At 46.3% G+C, this 19,627-nt stretch overlaps 1 protein-coding gene across 1 annotated transcript in view; it reads left to right on the top strand.

Annotated features, from left to right (window-relative positions):
- The first annotated feature begins 852 nt into the window (after window positions 1-852).
- LOC150066331 (protein O-mannosyl-transferase TMTC1-like) overlaps window positions 853-19,627 on the top strand; it is a 128,071-nt gene continuing 109,296 nt past the window's right edge. Inside the window, 2 exon segments of the mRNA XM_090320013.1 lie at window positions 853-1,184; window positions 17,353-17,530. Coding sequence (XP_090176139.1) covers window positions 853-1,184; window positions 17,353-17,530 — 510 coding nt within the window.

The following is a 19,627-nucleotide window of genomic DNA, read 5'->3' as shown; positions in this document are numbered from 1 at the left end:
TACCTAGGTGTGGTTCAAACCCACCCACAGACAGGAAGAAACTTTGCTTGTCAACTTTCCTTTCCAATTGTCGTGAAGGAAAGTAACATATAAAAGTAGGAGACACGTATCAAGACCTTAGTCAGTGTCCAGAGACAAATTAAAACAGAAACGGTGCAGAAAAACGGGGTGAAGAAGCCCCGCCGGGCGCCTGGCATCCCAGCTGTGCTGGAGCATGAGATCTGTGAATCAAAACCCCAGTCCAGCAGACAAATCCCAGACTCCTGCCGCTAACCTGCAAAAAGTCAAAGTGACGCGGTGGCTCAAGTGGTAGAGCACCATCCTCAGGCGAGAAGCCAGGAGAGAGGCCCTTGCCACCTAGAGCACCAAGCCCGGCCCAGCTGGGGCCCGGCAGAGCCGGGGCGGCTCACCAGAAGCCGCGGTCGCGGGGAGGGGCTGCAGAGCCCGCCCGCCCTCTGGCGAAGGCACCTTTCCTCCATGGACCCCGGGCAGGAGCGGCCTGTCGGGAGGCGGGGCCGTGCGACCCAGGCGGGACCCGCCCATGGCCCGGAGGTGGGTGCGGCCTGCGCCCTGGGGGCGCGCAGGTGGGGCCGGGCCCCGTCGGGGCGGGGGGAGGGGAGGGGGTGGCGCCGGCGCGCGCGTGCGCGGTGCGGGCGGCAGCAGAGGCGATGGTGGGGAGGCGGGGCCGAGGCAGAGGCGCAGGCGGCGGCAGAGCGCTGGGCTCCCGCGTGCTCCAGCGGTTGCCGCACCGTGCCAGAGGCCGCCTGCGGACCGCCGCGGCACGCAGCTCGGGCCCCGGCCGTGGACGATGCCAGACGCCCGGCCGAGGCCGGCGCCGCGGGCGAGTGCGCGATGGTGGCGAGCGCCGGAGCCCGGGGCGGCGGCGGCGGCGGCGGCGACGGCGGCGACCGCGCGTCCTCCCGGCGGGCCGGCCGCGGGCTGGCGCCTAGTGCAGCCGGGGCCGGAGCCGCGGCGCTGCTGGCCGGGGCTGGCTGCCTGTGCCACGCCGGCTCCCTGCGCGGCGAGTTCGTGCACGACGACGTGTGGGCCATCGTGAACAACCCCGACGTGCGGCCCGGCGCCCCGCTGCTCCGCGGCGTCTTCGCCGACGACTTCTGGGGCAAGGGCATGGCGGAGAACAGCAGCCACAAGTCCTACCGCCCGCTCTGCGTGCTCACCTTCAGGTGAGCCCGGCGCCCCTTCGCGCCGCCGCCCCGGGAGCGGGTGAGTGTCCGGCGGGCGGGGGGCCGGGGGCCCCCGGCTCGGCCTCGCGCCCCTGGCTGGCCCAGGCCGTCTGGCATCTCCCCAGCCATCCCGGATTCTAGACGTGTTTCGGGTGTCCTGCAGCGCCGGGTCGTCCGGGGTCGTGGGGCCCATCCCGGGGTGGCCGTGTGGAGAGGGGGCGCGGCAGGCGCGGGGCTGAGAGGAGGGGTCGGGGGGCGGCGGCCGAGGAGGGAGGCTGAGCTGGCCCAGGCGCGTTCCTAGAGCGGCGGCGCTGGCGACTTGGAGGAGAAGACTGGCTGTGGACTTGGTTCTGCACGAAGAGCACCATGTCTTCAGGAACGAGGATCAAGGTCCTTCCCCTGGGAGAGCTGGACTCGTTTTCACCCGAATGGCACCGCCAAGTTTCCAGTGTGCGGGGTGTGTGTGGACCTGTGTACCAGGGCCTGAACCCGGGCCCTGGGCTCTGCTGCCGGCCTTGTGCTGGTTTATTGGGGCTGATAGTCGGGAGGCTTTTCCTGCTGGCTTTTACCCAGGCTTCTCAGATCTCAGCCTCCCAAGTTGCTACGATTACGGGTGCAAGCCAGAGGCTACGTGCTAAGTGGTTCTTAAGTTCTCTTTAGATGGCATAAATACCAGCGTATCATAGGCCCTTCTTTTCCATAAGAGCCTCGCTGTGAAACCCAGGCTGGCCTTGAACCTGGGATTCCCCTGCTCTGTGCTCTTATTGCTGGAACTGCAGGTGTATTACCACACCGCCTGAGATTTGCACTTATTCCAGGAGGCTTGTGGGTTCCTTCGAAGTTGTAGGAGTGCACACACACAGTTTGAGGCACGCTAGAAGGAGGACAGCCTAGAGACTGCCCTGCTTCCTGAGCACACAGCATTAAAAAAAAATCAGAGTTAAACGTCTGTGAGTACTTGCCAGAGGATGGGAAGAATTTCAGGTGCTGACTCCAGACAATTCTGCAAACTTTCTGTGAGAGATACATGAAGAGACTGAGGAGGCAAGGAACCCAGGCCACTGATGAAGAGGAAAATGAGCTTTTTTGCTCAAGGTTGGCAGTCCATCTCTTGACCTACAGTTCCACTGCCAGCTTTGAACCATGGTCCTCAGATCTCAGTCTCCTAAGAAATTTAGGTTACAGGCACAGCCTCCCGTGCCCAGCTGAGAATGCACTTTTTTTTTTTTTGGATGATTTACTTGCAAATCTAGAAGACACCACAACACTATATAGAAATGGGTAGGAAAGAGAAAGAATTAAGTTGCTCTTTATAAAGAGCATTACTAGACTGTCTTTATGCCCAGGTGCTGATTTAAATAACTTAAAATAGTTTCTTTTCATTACCAGTTGAGGTGAAACCATGCCTAGTACAGCAGTATAAAGCCATGCTCCACATAGCTCGAAAGGATGTGGACAGGCAGGTTAGAGAACCATGTTTATTAGTCAATATGAACCTATCAAGTCACATTACCCTAGAATATGTCTTTATGATGTTAATTTTAGACAGCTGACAAAAATATAGTTGAGATAGCACTTTAAATATGTGCTGACCATTTTAAACTGTATTTTGAATTATCTTTGAGACTGAAAACTCAATTTTTAAAACACTTATTTTGAGATAACTAATTATATGTTCCTGTAGGTAATATTTTAGAGATTCCATTTACCACATATTCATTTTTTAATTTTTAAAAAATTTTATTTTCTTGTCAAGGTGATATATAAAGGGATTACAGTTACATTCATAAGATAGTGAATACATTATTTCTTGAACATTGTTACCCCTTCCCATGTTTTTCTCCCACTTAGCTTCCCAAGTTGTAAAGTTCATTTCCAACATACTGTCTTGTGAATATCCCGGTTACACTGGTTCCTTTGTCTCATCATCTTGTTTTCCTCCTTCCCTTCCCTGAGTCAAATAAACAAGTAAATGTATATACAGTACACCAGATAGATACAGCAACAACAGGGATAAACCATAAAGGGGAAAAGAAACCCCAAAAGAGCAAAGAAATAACTTCACATAGTACATTAAAAACAACCACCACCACCAAGATAAACCTCTTGTTTCCTCATCCTGGAGTTCATTTGGCTTAGCCTCATCCTGTGTGGTCATATGCACATAGCTTTGGGGCTATTGCGATCCTCTGCTAGGAACATCCTAGTAGCATACTAATTATTACAGATGAGAGAAGCCACGTGATAACATCTTGTATCGTATAGAAAATACCCCAACCAGGAAACTGACGCTGATACAATCTTCAGCTTTTGCTTAGATTTCCTTAGTTTTACATGTACTGTTTTCATTTTGTTTGTTTTGGTAAGTGTATTGGTTCTGTGTGTAGATTACTGAGACCTCCACTTCAGTGGAGATCCACAGACAGAACAGTTTCATCATGAGAACCAGTCATGCTCACAGCAATGGCTGTAACAACCACCTAATCCATACAACCCTACTCTCACCCACAACCACCACAATTTCTCCCATCTCTATAATTTTGCCATTAGTATAGAATTTTATTATATCATTTTGTCATCATGTAAGTGGGATAATAAGACATGCAATTTACTGAGATTGGCCTTTTATTTTTCCACTCAAAATTTTTCTGGGGCTTCATTCAGTGTGTTGCATGTATGGATAAGATGTTCCTTTTTACTGCCCAGTAGTATGCTGTTGTGTGTAGATACACCACACTTCATTTAATCATTCATCTAAGGAGGACATCTGGGTTGTTTTCATTTTAGAGCTATGTCAAATAACTGCAAAAATATTAATTTATAGGTTTTGTACAAACAAATGTTTATTTTTTCCTAGGGAAAATTCAAATACAATAGCTAGATCTTTTATGGGTATATGTTTAATTCTTTATGAAAACTGAGTCAGTTTTTTGCTTTCTAGACAGGCTTCAGTATTGCTTTGTTTTGTTTTGTTTTTATTTTTTGTTTTGTTTTATTTTGTGGGTCATGGGGCTTGAACTCTGGGCCTGGGTGCTGGCCCTGCGCTCTTCAGCTCAAGGCTACCATCCTACCCCTGAAGCCACAGCTCCGCTTCCTATTTTCTAGTGATTAATTGGAGATAAGAGTCTCATTGTCTTTAGTGCCTGGGCTGGCTTTGAATCTTGATCCTCAGATCTCAGCCTCCTTGGATTATGGGCGTGAGCCACCATACTTAGCTTTTTTTTTTTTTAAAGTATTTTGTTTTATTTTTTTTTGTCAGTCCTGGAGCCTGAACTCAGGGCCTGGGCACTGTCCTTGGGCTTTCTCAAGGCTAGTGCTCTACCACTTGAGCCACAGCACACTTCTGGCTTTTTTTGTGTATGTGGTACTGAGGAATTGAACCCCAGAGCTTCATGCATGGTAGGCAAACACTCTACCACTAGCCCTATTTTTTTTCTTTTTAATTTTTTTACATTGTTATTCATCTTGACAGTTGATTCATTCAGTTTTTATTTCCGTAGTGACTGGTGGTGTCAAACACCTTTATCTATGCTTATTTGTTCTCTCTTAATTCTTGGCAAGTGTGCCTTTGTGGCTGTATATGTGTATGTTGTGCAGGTGCATACACATGTGCATGCTTGAGCACGCATTTGTGTGTGTGTGCGCGCGTGTGCGCGCGTGCGCGTGTGTGTGCGTGTGCGTGTGCGCTGCTGTGCCATGAACTCAGCTTTCCATTCTCACTTGGCTTTTGCACTCAACGCTGCCACTCTACCACTGAGCCACAACTCCTCTTCTGGCTTTTTTTGGCTGGCCAATTGGAGATAAGAATCTCATGGGCTTTTCTGCCTGGCTTTGACCCTCACTGATCCTGAGTAGCTGGGATTACAGATGTGAGCCACTGGTGCCTGTGTCTGCTGCACTTCTGTGGAAGATAAGTCTCGTTTTCTTCGTGAGATCACGGCCCGGGGCAGGCAGGGATATTTTTAGACTCTAGCAGAGCAGAATCAAAACCTTTGTGAGAACTTAATCCACAGCAGCACTTGTTCTTGGGTTGTGTCTCTTGATCCTCTGCCTGCATAGCCTGCTAGTAGCACTGAAAGCAGGAGGAATGCATTCAGCCCTTGTGTGGACTGACACAGATCTGAAGTATGTAACGCCTGACACTGTCTTGAAAATGGCCTGGATTGACTGGAAATAGACACAGCTTGTTAATTTTCTCCTCTCCCCTTTTCCTCTTGGGAAATAGTTTTTACAGAATTATTAGCAGTGTTGCCCATTAGGGAGTGAGGGCAGGTATGACTCAACAAGACCTCTTGTTAAAGCTAGGAAACTAAGATGGATTATGGGCCATACAATTATGGTTCTCCTTCCATATTTGGGCCATGAGATTATAATTTGCTATAAAATTGATAGCCTGCCTGCCTTTCTCCTTTCCTTTCCTCCCCACCCTCCCTTCCACCCTAACCCCCCATATTCTCTCTCTCTCTCTCTCTCTCTCTCTCTCTCTCTCTCTCTCTCTCTCTCTCCTCTCTCTCTCTCTCTCTCTCTCTCTCTCTCTCTCTCTCTCTCTCTCTCTCCCCCTCCCTCCCTCCCTCCCTCTCTCTCTCTTTCTTTCTTTCTTTTTCTTTCGTTCTTTCCTGGTGCTGGTACTTGAGCTTGAAGTCAGTGGCCCTTACATTCTCACTTGGCTTTTGCATTCAACCCTGGTGCTCTACCGTCTGAGCACCACTTCTGGCTTTTTTTTTTCTGGTTAATTGTAGGAAAGAATCTCACAAACTCTTCTGTTGGCTTGGCTTCTCAACCCTCTTCCCCGCTTCTTGGGTAGCTAGAATTACAGGCATGAGCACCAGCACCTGGCTGCTATAAAGCTTTTATTGGGGGGCGGGTTCTGGTTCTGGGGCTTGAGCGCAGGGACTGGGCACTGTCCCTGAGATTCTTTCTTCTCAAGGTTAGTACTCTCACTTGAGCCGCAGCATTGCTTCTGGCTTTTTTTTTTTGAGTAGTTTGTTGGAGATAAGAGTCTCATGAACTTACCTGGGCTGGTTTTGGACTGGTACCATTAGATCTCAGCCTCCTGAGTAGCTAGGATTACAGGTAGAAGCCAGCATCACGGTCTTATTGATTGCCTCTGTTGCTGCTATAAATCCTTAGAGTGGAGTGGGTGGTTTAAAATATCAGAGCTAAAAAGTAGAATATCTTAATATATGCAGCTGGTAAATTGTTTTGTGTGTGGTTTTTAAGAAATGGTTGTTTCAGAGGTTATATACAGCACATATTTTTTTTCTTTGATAGTAGTGTGTCTTGGACTAACCAACCAAAAAGTAAGCACCAGTCTCCATGCTGTAAACCTTAAAGAAATGATGACATGTGCGTTCTGATTGTCCTACTATGGAGATTTCATTCTGAGGTAGTTTTATTCCCCATAAGGTGATAAGTTAAGGGGCAAGGGATGTTTGACTAAGTTTTCTAAAATGTTCAGTGATGGAACTAACCAAGAAAAAAAAATGGACTAGAGGCCATATGATTTTTATAGAGAAAAATGGACAAATGCACTTGAAAATTTTATATGAAGCTGGGTTTTTATCCCAGAAACCCTTAGAAGCATGGGTTGTGATTGTCACCTGGCAGGATGTGGGAAGATATAAGATAAGCTTAGACGACAATCTGTAGTGTAGGAGGATGAGAATGACAGGACTTTATTTCTGTATCCAGGGTTTCTATATGAGGCTCTGAACAGAGGCTTCAGAACAGTCTATTCTCCCTCTCTTTCTTTTTTTTAATCAACAAATGTCTTTTATTTGGAACTCCATTTCTATTTTTTCCACACTTGGAGTATGTAGTCATTCTGTTTTTACGAGAGAGGTAAGGTCTTGGGATGGCTCACACCTATAATCCCAGCACTTAGGAGGGTCACAGACTGTGTAGCCAATCCCCATAGCAGTACACTCTGTCTTAGGGGGAAAAATGAAATGGTAAACTAGAATAAAAGTAAAATTAGGATAGGGAATGCTTTTCCTATGGGGAGATAACGGTTTCTGTGCTCCCAAGTCCCGTTTGATCTGAAGGTTGACCGCTGTTCTGCCTGTTCCTTCACCAGCCAGACCCACTGCTGCCAACGGCCTTGGCCCATGAATGCTCTTCTCCAGATCTGCCTGTGCTTGTTCCCATGTCACTCCATCTCAGAGCCCTTCTCTGGCCACCAGGTCTGAAGGAGCTACCATTCTCCCACGCTCCTCATCTTTTTAAAACCCTGCTTTGTTTCCATAGGCTCCTTGCAGTCTGCTATTATTTTTTGTTGTCAGGTTTAGTGCCTATGCTGTAGCTCAGATTCCATGAGGACATTGCCTGGCATACAACACAGGAATCTAAAGTCACTGTTGAAACAAAGAGTATTTTGTTGCCAATTACAAATGAATTTAAACACAAATTAGTGCATAAATCATTTTCACGGATGCTCAGCCTTTCAGGTAAATAGTAAGGGAAGAACTGCCCTTGCAATGTGGAGGGGAAGTCTGCTCAGTTGCTTAGTTTACCTTTTGTCTTCCTCAGTGAAGGAAAAGTGGATGTAGGTGAGGAGTTTCCTGGATGCAAGCCAAAGTGCCCTGCTTTCTGACAGGTGCGACAACTTTGACTCTGAAAGGGATGGAGGCAGTTTTGTGCTGTACTCTGTGGGCTTGGGCCTTCCTGGAGAGAATGGCAGTCTAGCTCGTTCAGAGCCCCCTCCTCTTGAGTGGCACCAGAACCCACCATGTGTCCAGTAGGGTTCACAGCTGGATCTCTGAGAAAACTCCCAGAATCACAGGAGGTCTCCGCACAGCCTGATCTCGGGAGCTAAAGGTATCTGTGCAAGTGCCCTGTCTCCTAAGGAAGGGCCTTTTCATTGTCACATTTATTTATTTTCTCATTTAGTGAGTAAGGTAGACATGGAACATCACAAAGACCTCACACTACCTTGTCAGAGGAGCTGGCTTAACAGTGGCTTCCTCTCTCCATAATGTTTTCTAGCACTTGTTTATAAATATATTTTTTTAGTACTAAATTTGACTACAGAGTACTGAGTTTGACTTCAGAGTCAAACTAGGCAGGCATGACTGACTGCTTTAGAGCTGCCAGCTCATCTCATCTGATTATTTTCAGATAGTGTCTTGCTTTATGATAGGGCGGGTCTGGACTTTGATCCTCCTATTTCTACCTCCCTTTGCATCTGCGATGACAGGCATACACTACTGTACCCAGCTTTTTTCTGTTGAGGTGAAGTCTCACAAACTTTTTTTTTTTTTTGCCAATCCTGGGGCTTGAACTCAGGGCCTGAGCACTGTCCTTGGGCTTTTTCCTCAAAGCTGGCACTCTGCCACTTGAGCCACAGCACCACTTCTGGCTTTTTCTATGTATGTGATCCCGAGGAATCGAACCCAGGTCTTTGTGCATACTAGGCAAGCACTCTACCACTAGGCCAATTTCCTGGCTCTCACAAACTTATTTTTTAAATCCAGGCTCGCTTTGAACCGTGATCCTCCAGATCTCAACCTCCTGCATAGCTACAGTACCATGTGTGAACCATTGCACATACACATTGCTCATACACATTGCTCAGGCTGGCCTCTCACTGAGATCCTCCTGCTCACTGTCTCCCAAATAACTAGGATTATAGGCATGAGTCCCTGGCCCCATGAAATGTGTCCTGTTTGAGTCCTGGAAGTCTGGGAAGACCTCTGAACCCTTATAATTCCCAAGTGGTGAGAATTTCTCCATTAGGGAAATTTCTCCTGCAGGCTTCTGGATCTGGCGTAGCTGAGCTATGCTGGGGAGGAGGGGGCCCTGGCAGGTCCTTGGTGGTTTCAGGATGAAGACTGGCCATGCCAAACGCTATGGCATCAGAGTTGCGGCATGGAGCCATATGATGTCTGTCTGGGGATTGAGTTCAGTCCAGTGCTAGTCAGTCATGCCTGGATCATGGTGCCCCAATCAAGCCCTGGACCCCAAAGTTTCCCTCTCCTCCCTGGTAGTCAGCCCTGTATTGACATGCTGGAGTGAGGCAGTCTGGTCACAGGGGTTTGTATTTTGAGTTTTCCCACATCTCGGGCCAAGGCTCTTATCTTTTGGTCATGAGATGTGTCCTTTGTGACCAAACTAATGACAAATATGGTAAATTCCTTAATCCAGTCAGTCATTCTAGTGAATCTTTGAACCTGAGAGTTGTGGAAAGCCTTAGCTTTTGTTGTTGTTGCCGTTGGTGGTGGTACCAGTATTTAGGGGAGAACTCAGTGCCTGGGTTTTGTCCTTTAGCTTTTTCATTTGAGGCTGGCACTCTACCAATTGTACTTTACCTTTACTTTTGGCTTCTTGTTGGCTAATTGGAGATAAGATTCCCATTGTCTTTCTTTCTAGGTCTGGCTTTGAACTGCATAGCCTCCCGTCTCAGCTTTCTGAGAAGCTAAGATAATGCATGTGAGCCACTGGAGCTGGCCGAGTCTCAGCTTTGTAGTCAATTGATCACAAAACAGGATACCTGGGGCCCTCTGAACTTGTGATTGATATTTGAAGTCTGGTGGCGACTTTGCTCTGAATGTGTGACAGTGCCATCAACTCCTGGTAGTCAGTGGCAGAGTTGAATTACATCCAGGCTCTCTGCCAAACACATACTCTGTGTGTGTGTGTGTGTGTGTGTGTGTGTGTGTGTGTGTGTGTGCGCGTGTGCGCCATGGGGCTTAAACTCACTAGGACCTAGGCACTCTCCCTGAGCTCTTTTGTTCTACGGCTTTGAGCTATAACATCAATTCCAGTTTTTGAGTGGTTAATTGTGTCATGGACCTTCCTGCCCAGGCTGACTTTGAACCGGGATCTCAGATCTCAGTCTCCCAAGTAGCTAAGATTACAGGTGTGAGCCACCAGAGCTCAGGAAACACAAACTTTTAAAACAAAAAGTTACTGGAAAACGATGCCTTGGTTCTAACTATGACTAAGGTCTTTCTGGTTGGCTTTTCTGATTATTAGCTGATTCTCTTTTAGAGGATTTTCTCCTGGAACTTGTTGCCTTATTTACTGGTCCTATCCATAGTGCTCCCTTTGTTGTTTTTTGTTGGTGGTGCCAGTCCAGTCCTGGGACTTGAACTCAGGGTTTAGGCAGTGTCATTGAGCTTTTTTTTTCTCTCTCTCAACGCTAACACTCTACCACTTGAGCCACAGCTCCATTTCTGGCCTTTTTTTGGGGGGAGGTAATTAATTGGAGAAGAGTTTCATGGACTTTCCTGCCTGGGCTGGCTTCAAACAGTGGTCCTCAGATCTTAGCCTCCTATGTAGCTTGATGACAGGCTTGAGAGATCTGTGCCCGGCTTCTTCCCTTTCTTTTGCATGATCATTTCCTCAAGGGCTAAGGAGACAAGGATTATAATCTCCATCTTTGTGGGGAACAGCTTCCTCATAGCCAGGAGACATTGTGGTTGGCTGAGGTCAAAGCCCAACCCTGAAGATTGTGTTTGAGTGCTGGGCTCTCCTCTGCTCTGCTGGTTGAATGGGCGCCGTGAATTCCATCATTTGGTTCTTTGGATACATTAAGCAATGATGATTTGCTGATTTATTTCTAGTACTGGAGGGAATGCGGAAGAGGAGCCTCCAAGACGATTGAGGGCCTGAAGGGATTTGCCTGAGAGGAAGAATGAGCAGAACCAGATGTCTGTTGTTTGTTGGTTGGATAATCTAAGACGACTATAGAAGCTGCTCAGGAGCACTGGAGAGCTGTAGTGAGAGTGAGAGGGAGGGAAAGTCAGATGCACAACCCAAAGAAAGAGAGGAGGAGGGGCTCTGTTCAGGGCTGTGGAAAGCTGGCAGCCTGGCAGGCAAGGCAGGCAAGGGGAAACCAACACTTAGTTTGTTGCATGCCAGGAACAAAAGGGCACGCCTCACTTATCTTTTTCCACGGCTAAGTTCTCACTGGAAATGAGTGTGTGTGTGTGTGTTATTGCTGTGGGGTAAAAAAAGAAATCTGACTTTTCCTGGTCAGCTTGCTAGTTTATAAAACTGTCTCTTCCACTTTGAGACCATGTCTCATGGCTCTGAGAATCATTTGCCTTCCATTACTTGCGTTGCTTGGAGGCAGATCTACTGCCCTGCAAGAGATGCAGCTGCATAGCTTGTAGGCAGGCAGCCCAGAAGCCTGGGAGCCACTGGGAGTCACTGGAGGCTGAAGTGGTGGAGTCTCCCTGGTATAATGCAGAGGAAGTATTCTGCACTTTCCTGAGATACACTGCCTCCACACACATCTCATCCCCTCACTGCAGGCAAAGGTGGGTGCATTTCCCATGGTGGCCAGCAGGGGCGCGGTGGTCATTAAAATGGTTTGCCTGCAGGCATTATGGTATGCCTGCAGGTGTGTGTGTGTGGGGGGGGGGTGTTTCATCTCATCCCTGGGAAGGAGCTAGACGCATAGCCCCATTGCTTGTTCTGTAGGTCAGGGAAAACTGCAGGTTCATGGCCAGGATCAGATTGAGTCACCCCAGTGAAAACTTCTTGCTCACTTTCCTGACCAACACTAGTGATGGAAGTTGAGTCCTTTTGAGCGGACTATGTGCCCCCAGATAAATATTGACCTCCAGGGATGGGGACCTGGCTCAGCTGGTAGAGCACTAGATAATGAGTAGCTAGGACTACAGATGCCTGGCTGTAAGCTGCTATTTTCAAAGAAGAAAATTAAAAGAGAGTAATGGACTTTATCTCTAGCTCCGGCTGTGAGAAAGAGGAGGCTAGAGCCAAGGATCCTTCTCTGCTTTCTCTTTGGGGCAGGAGAGTTATGTGCATGTGATTTTCCCGCAGAGATGTGGCCTTGTGGGGAACAGCTGATCTAGTTGCTATAAACTTACGACTCTACCTTTCTGGCCAGTTTTATAAAAGGTGGAGAAACGTCAGAGAGGGAAGGGGTGATTTGTGTTCATATATACAAAACCTTGGAAGGTTTTCAGGCACTCAGAGATGACCTATTAAGAGTATCTGAAAAAAATAGTTTCATTTCCTACTGTTTGTCTTTTCAGTGGTAAATGAAGGTGAAATCAAATTAAACAAGAGATATTAAAGTAGAAAGGGAAATATCTCTTAGAATATCCAACATCATGCACATCATCTGTTTATTCAGTAAAGTTTCATTTAGAATCTACTGGGGCTAAGTGAGATGGATGTTAACAGTGGAAAGAAACGAGTTTCTAACCTGCAGAAAAGGAATGACGTGTGTGTATGTATGTGGTGATTCTGATGTGCTGGTCTTGGGACTTTACCTCAGGGCTTGGGTGCTGTGTCTGAGCTTTTAAAAATAACATGTTCAAGGCTAGTGCTCTACTACTTGAGCCATAGCCCTACTTCTAACTTTTTGGTGGCTAATTGGAGATAAGAGTCTTATGGACTTTCCTGCTTGGGCTGGGTTCAAACCATAATCCTCAGATCTCAGCTTCCTTTGTAGCTGGGACTACAGGTGTGAACCACCTGTGCCCAGCTCTGGGTATTTTTAAATCTGAATTGAAAGTATTTAGTTCCCTTTTACATCCCCAAGATGGTCAGTATTCTTACTACTATTCTATTTAATTCTGTTAAAATGAGCAATTTCAGCCATTTAAAGGCTGTCAGGTAGGCTGCCAGCACATTTCACTTTTTAGCTCGAGTACTTTGTAATCTTGATAAGCATAGTTGCTACGGTTTCATTTGAGTGTTTGATGAAAATATTGGACAGAGTAGAGATAATAACTGAGTGCTGTCACGTGCACTGAAAGTCTCAGTCTGAGAAGACATTGATTCATTCCTCACCTCTGTACTCCTAGACTGTCATGTGTGTGGGCAGATTGTAAGATATTTTGATAAATGCCTTCGTTGAAGTAAAGATGGGATACATTGATCACATCCCCTGTCCTATTAAACCACAAGATTAATCAGTTAAACATTGGCTCACAGAGTTAGAGTTGCTTCCCTCTATTCTCGTACATACAAGTGTATCCTTAGATTTTGTCAGAACTTGCCTTCAATGTGGAGAATTCACTTTCTATCTTTTTAGGTATTTTTAGACTGTTCCACTTTTATAATCAAAATTGGCACGTATTACTTTGTGTGTGTGTGTGAGTGTATGTGATACAAGGCTTTGAATCCAGGTTCTTGTCCATGCTAGGAAAGCAGTCTTCTTCTTAAACCATACCTCCAAACCTTTTTCTTGGGGGGGGGGAGGGGGGCTAGTCCCAGTGCTTGAACTCAGGGCCCGAGCACTGTCCTTGTCTTTCTCAAGGCTAGAATAGAGCTCTGTCATTTGGGCCACAGCACCACTTCGGCTTTTTCTATGTGTGTGGTACTGAGAAATCAAACCTGGGTGATCGTGCATGCTAGGCAAGCACTCTACCACTAGGCCAAACTCCTGCCTCTTCCACCCCTCAAAAAACCTTTTTCCTTCTTTTCTTTTCTTTTGTCCCTTCCCTTTCTTTCCTTCCTTTCCTCCCTTCTTCCCTCTTTCACTCACTTTCTGCCTCTCTCCCTCTCTTCTCTCTCTCTCTTTCTCTCTCTCTCTCTCTCTCTCTCTCTCTCTCTCCTTCCTTCCTTCCTTCCTTCCTTCCTTCCTTCCTTCCTTCCTTCCTTCCTTCCTTCCTTCCTTCCTTCCTTCCTTCCTTTCACCAGTTCTGGGGCTTGAACTCAGGAAGAACCTGGGTGATATTCCTGTGCTTTTTCTTTTGTTCAAGGCTAACACTCTACCTCTTGAGCCAAAGCTCAAGATCTTTGAATATTTGTTCATTTTTCCTTCATAGCAGGCATCTAGAAGTGCAATTTTCTCTCAAAGCATATATGCTTTGTAAAACTTCTCATACATTTTGGCAGTTAGAGACCTTCAACTTGGACATCCACTAAGTGCATGTGAGATGCCTTCTTGCTTATCATCATTTTGTTTCATTGTTTTCTTTTGTGGGTCATGGGGCTTGAACTTGGCCTGGGTGCTGTCCTTGAGCTCTTCAGCTCAAGGCTACCGCCTACTCCTGAGCCACGCCCCACTTCCTGTTTTCTAGAGGTTAATTGGAGATAAGAGACTCAGATCCTTTTGTGCTCCTGCTGGCTTTGAACCTTGATCCTCAGCTCTCAGCCCCCTGAGTAGCTAGGATTCCAGGCGTGAGCCACCAGTGGCCTGGCTACATCATCATTGTTAAGGGGAATGAACTTGAAGCGAATGGCTTAGCTGGTGGAGAAAGCTCAGCCTAATGAAGTGGAAAGCTGTGTGCAGTCAACCTTGAGCATAGATGGCCCCTTAGGTTCAGAGGACCCACGATGTGCCCTTCTTGTCGTTTTTTGGCATCTGGAAACTGTCTTACTCCTGTGGGTCCTCCTGTACTGGAATGTAACTCAGCTCTTCAGTACAGGGAGAGGCCCAGCTGCCCCCATAGTTCTCTGCCTGTTCCCTTCCTCCTGGGTTGTTAAGGACACTGCGGCTGGTGGATCTCTGTTTACACTGCTGGAATGAGCCTGGGGGTTGCCTCCCACACAGTTCATTTTGCTTCAGCAGGAGTGAAAATAGTTAATTAGTAACTATGACATTTGGAGTCATGTGCTCAGATAAAGCTTGAGATGTTGAAACTTCTATAGAGTAAATGTTGTGCCTGAGTCAAGGATTTAGAATGACATCTTGGAACTTGGAATATATATTTGTGAGTAGTGTGGGGGGTGGGGTATGTGTATGTGCCAGTATTAGGGATTAAACTCAGGCCTGTGTGTTATCTCTTAGCTTTTTTTTTTTTTTTGCTTAAGGCTGGTGCTCTACCACTTGAGCCCTACCTTTACTTCTAGCTTTTTATGGTTATTTGGAAATAAGAGTCCCATGGACTGTCCTGCCCTGGCTGGCTTCAAACCTCAATCCTCAAATCCCAGCTTTGTGAGTAACTACAGTTATAGGCATTGAGCTACTGGTGCCTGGCATAGTTTGTGGGTATTTTGGCAAAGACAAATTGTTTCTGTTAGAGAATTTGATCAAAGGCAAGAGAACACACAGAGAGGTATTGTTTTGGTAAGATGGATCACAATCTAGACAACTACAAACAACACCACTTAGGATGTGCATGTGCTCCCCAAAGAATCATGCCTTGTATGTGGGTGTTTGTTTCTATAACTGACAGACTCAATTGGGGACATTACATCCTGTTACTAAATTAAAGGCTGCTTCTGATCTGCATTACTTTTTCATGAAAAACTACTAGTACTACTTCTACTACTGCTACTGCTACTGCTACTGCTACTAGTAATCATTATTATTTTATGCCTGTAATGGGGCTTGAACTCACAGGCTTGAGCTTTTGCTGTTTTTCTCCTTCCTTCCTTCCTTCCTTCCTTCCTTCCTTCCTTCCTTCCTTCCTTCCTTCCTCCCTTCCTTTCCTTCCTCCTCCTCCTCCTTCTCTTCCTCCTCCTCCTCCTTCTCCTCTTCCTCCTCCTCCTCCTCCTCCTCTTCCTCCTCCTTCTCCTCCTCCTCTTCCTCCTCCTCCTTCTCCTCTTCCTCCTCCTCTTCTTCCGTCTCATCCTTCTTTATTCAAGGCTGGTGCTTTACTAGTTGAGCTACAGCTCCACTTGTGATTTTTGTTTGTTTGCTTTTGCTGTTTAATTGGAGATAAGAGTCTTACCACCTTACCTGCTTGGGCTGTCTTTGAACTGAAATCCTTAGATCTCAGCTTCCTGAGGAGTTAGGATTATAGGCATGAGCTACTAGTATTTGACTCATGATATCATCATCACCATCATCATATCCTCATCACTAATTAATTATTTTGATTGGTTGGGGGTTTGTTCTCAGAGTCTGGGGACTGTCCCTGAGCTCTTCTGCTCAAGGCTAGCATTCTACCACAGCTCTACTTCCGTTTTCTGATGGTTAATTGGAGATAAGAGTCTTGTGGACTTTCCTGCCCAGGCTGGCTTTGAACCACAGTCCTCAGATCTCAGCCTCCTGAGTCACTAGTATTATGAACCACCAGTGTCGGCCATGATATTTTTTGTTTAATGATATTCAACCCTTCTCTCTTTGGATTTCTTCTAGCTTCTTAGTGAGATGTGCACAATGCAGTGAAGGATGTGGTGATTTGTTTCAGAGCACATTGTATGGACTGTGGCAGCTCTGCTGGCCCTTGAAGTTTGGCAGCTGTAGCTGCTAGTCACGTACCATGCTAAGCACTCCTGTGCGAGATAATCAGACAGTGCTTCCACATGCCAAATCATGCTTCCGGTGGCACTGTGCCTGGCTGATCATGCTTCTGTCTGGCTTCTCATTGTCTACTGAGGTCTATTTATCCCCAGTGACTGTGCCTCTCATCCCAAGTACTGTAAACTTGCTCTTATACTTGAGATTTGCCAGAGAAACCTCCATAATAGCAAGTGGCAGGAAGGTGTTTCCATGAGCCATGAATGAGAGAAGGACAGGCTCATGTCCTGTCTGCCATCTCAGCGAGATCAAAGGCTCCTGAAGTAAGACTAGGATAATAAATTCATTGATGTTCTCAGACTATTCAGAGACAGGGAAAATGTGGCACGTAGGCAAATACATAAAAAGATCCCATGTTGGGAATCCTGTAAAATAGTAGCTTCTCTTGTTCATTTGCTTATATGTTTTGTTATTTTTTTGCTAGTACTTGTTTTGTTATTTTTTTTTTGCTAGTACTTGAACTTGATGTGGGCATTGCAGTCTCATTTGACTTTTCTTTTTTCTGTTTTTCTTTTTTGCCAGTCCTGGGCCTTGAACTCAGGGCCTGAGCACTGTCCTTGGACTTTCTCAAGGCTAGAGCTCTACCACTTGAGCCTCAGCACCACTTCTGGCTTTTTTTCTATATATGCGGTACCGAGGAATTGAACCCAGGTCTTCATGCATGCTAGACAAGCACTCTCCCACTAGGTCAAACTCTGGCCCTTGACTTTTTTTTTCTGCTCAAGGCTGGTGCTCTACTACTTGAGCCTCAGTTCCACTTCTGACTTTTTGCTGGTTAATTGGAGATAAGAGTTTCTTGGATAAGAGTTTTGTCTGCTTGGAATGGCATTGAACCTCAGTCCTCAGATCTCAGCCTTTGGAGTGGCTGAGATGGCAGGTGTGAGCCACTCGCCCCCAGCTTGACCTGCTCAAATGATGCATTCCCTCTTCTCTTCTGCTGCGTAGGTGGTGTGATTGCTGAGATAGGTGTTTCTGTTTTTTGTTTTTCCGTTCTCCCAGGCTGAATGTATTTTTGACTGGCATGAACCCTTTCTACTTCCACGTGCTGAACGTGCTGTTACACTACCTGGTGACGGTGGTGCTGATGCACACATGTGAGAAGACTGTCTTCAGGAGGCGAGGCCCTGCTTTCCTCACGGCGCTGATCTTCGCAGTGCATCCTGTCCACACAGAGGCGGTGAGTGCATCTTGGCAGCTGGAAGATACGTTTGTTCAGATCAACCAGGCTTATCTTTTCCCTTTCACACAGAGCTTGAGGCTTTGCACAAGTGTTTATGTATGAATCTTTCTGTCTGTCACCTTGGTTTATTTATTTTTTGTAGGCCAGTCCTGGGCCTTGAACTCAGGATCCTTCTCTCTCCCTGAGCTTCTTTTTTTCTCAAGACTAGCACTCTACCACTGGAGCCACATTACTTACAGCTGTTTTTGGTAGTTTAGTGGAGAAATGAGTCTCATGGACTTTCCTGCCCTGACTGGCTTGGAACTGAAATCCTCAGATCAGGGCCTCATCAGTAGCTAGGATTGCAGGCGAGCCACTGTGCCTGGCAGCTCCATAGCTATTGCTGAGGTTTTTCTTTTCTTTTTAACTTGCTTGTATGCCTGCAAAACTGTGTAAGCGAATGGCTTCTCAGACAGGTTCCTCTAATGATGGATGTGTTTTAATTCTTAGGAGCAAATTAAAGAGGAGCTGGTTGATTTGGCAGTTGGTGGATCATAACATTTACATGAGATACTAGATAACTTTGAGGTTATTGCTGATGGCATTGGCGTTCAAAGAATTCAGTGATTGGCCTACTACAGATACTTCTATTTGTGTGACTCAGGGTATGAGGATGAAACTGCAAATAGTCTTGTGTCCTAGCCATTCCTCACGATGATTTCTGGGGTCACCTACAAGGACCCTGGGTGCTGTCGTGTGAATCTACAGCTTGTAAGATTCCACCACAGGTAACTGAATGTGTTCATATGGAGTCACCTATCCTCATGTTAAGATTCAACTTTCATGTTTAATAATCACTACTTTTATTACAATGTATGAATCCAGTTACTAATGACAGCGAATAAGAATAGTAATTGGAGGGGCTGGGAGTTTGGCCTGGTAGTAGAGTGCTTGCCTAGCATGCATGAAGACCTAGGTTTGATTCCTCAGTACCACATACATAGAAAAAAGCCAGACATGGTACTGTGGCTCAAGAGGTAGAGTTCCAGCCTTCAGAAAGCCCAAGGACAGTGCTCAGGCCCTGAGCTCAAGGGCCAGGACTGGCCAAAAAAAAGAAAAAGAAAAGAAAAATAGTAATTGGAATAGGGAGTTGAGGGTCACAGGAAATTTAAGAAACAATTAAGGACCATGTATAAAGCTCAGCCTTAGGAAATTGTCTACCATCCTCAGAACACAGACATGCATATGCCAGTGGCTCCCACCTGTAATCCTGGCTACTCTGGAGCCTGAGATATGAGGATTGCAGTTGGAAACCATCCCTGGCAGGTAAGTCTGTGAGACTCTTATTTCATGTAAACACAAAAAAACCCAGAATTGGAGCTGTGACTCAAGTGGTAGAGTGCTAGTTTTGAGCACAAAAATTCAGGGACAGTGTCCAAACTCAGAGTTTAAGTCCCAAGTCAGGCCAAAACATCCCAAACAAAACAAACATTTCAACGTAACTATGCAATACATTAAGAACAAATGCCAAGAGGAATACACAGTGGAAGTTGATTTCAAGGAGGTGGGAGGATATAATGTTGGTCATTTACTTGTGTGTGTATATTGGGGCTTGAACTTAGGGCCTCTTGTTCTTCCATGGCTTTTTAGCTCAAGGCTGGTGCTCTACCACTTGAGCAGGCTTCTATGTCTGAGTTTTTGCTGGTTAATTAGAGATCAGAGTCTCATAGAGTTTGCTGCCTGGACTGGCTTGAAACGTTTACCCTCTGAGTAGCTCAGATTACAGTTGCCTGTGCCTGGCCAGTATTGGCAGTTGAAAGAAGATCTTCCCTGTGTACATGGAAGATGAGGAATGTAGAATTGCTGTGGTATTTGAGTTTTCACTAGGTACATTTAAAACAATAACCTGGTGGATTTGTTTTCAAATGCCAGCGTTTACAATGCAGGGGTAATTACTTGTTTTCAGCTATTTAAAAGTACAGTGACAAGTTTTGGATATGAGCTTAAATAATGTGTGAGATACCTAAGTTTTTATAGATCTTTGTAGATATAACATAAGGTAGGTGATCATAGCCTGCATTTTTGACCATATTGAACATGTGGCATTTGACCACT

Source organism: Megascapheus bottae, chromosome 2 (genome assembly GCF_031878675.1).
Source record: "Megascapheus bottae isolate mThoBot1 chromosome 2, mThoBot2.hap1, whole genome shotgun sequence".
Lineage (NCBI taxonomy): Eukaryota > Metazoa > Chordata > Mammalia > Rodentia > Geomyidae > Megascapheus > Megascapheus bottae.
The sequence above is the reverse complement of the archived record's forward strand: the minus strand, read 5'-3'. Positions and strand labels throughout refer to the sequence as shown.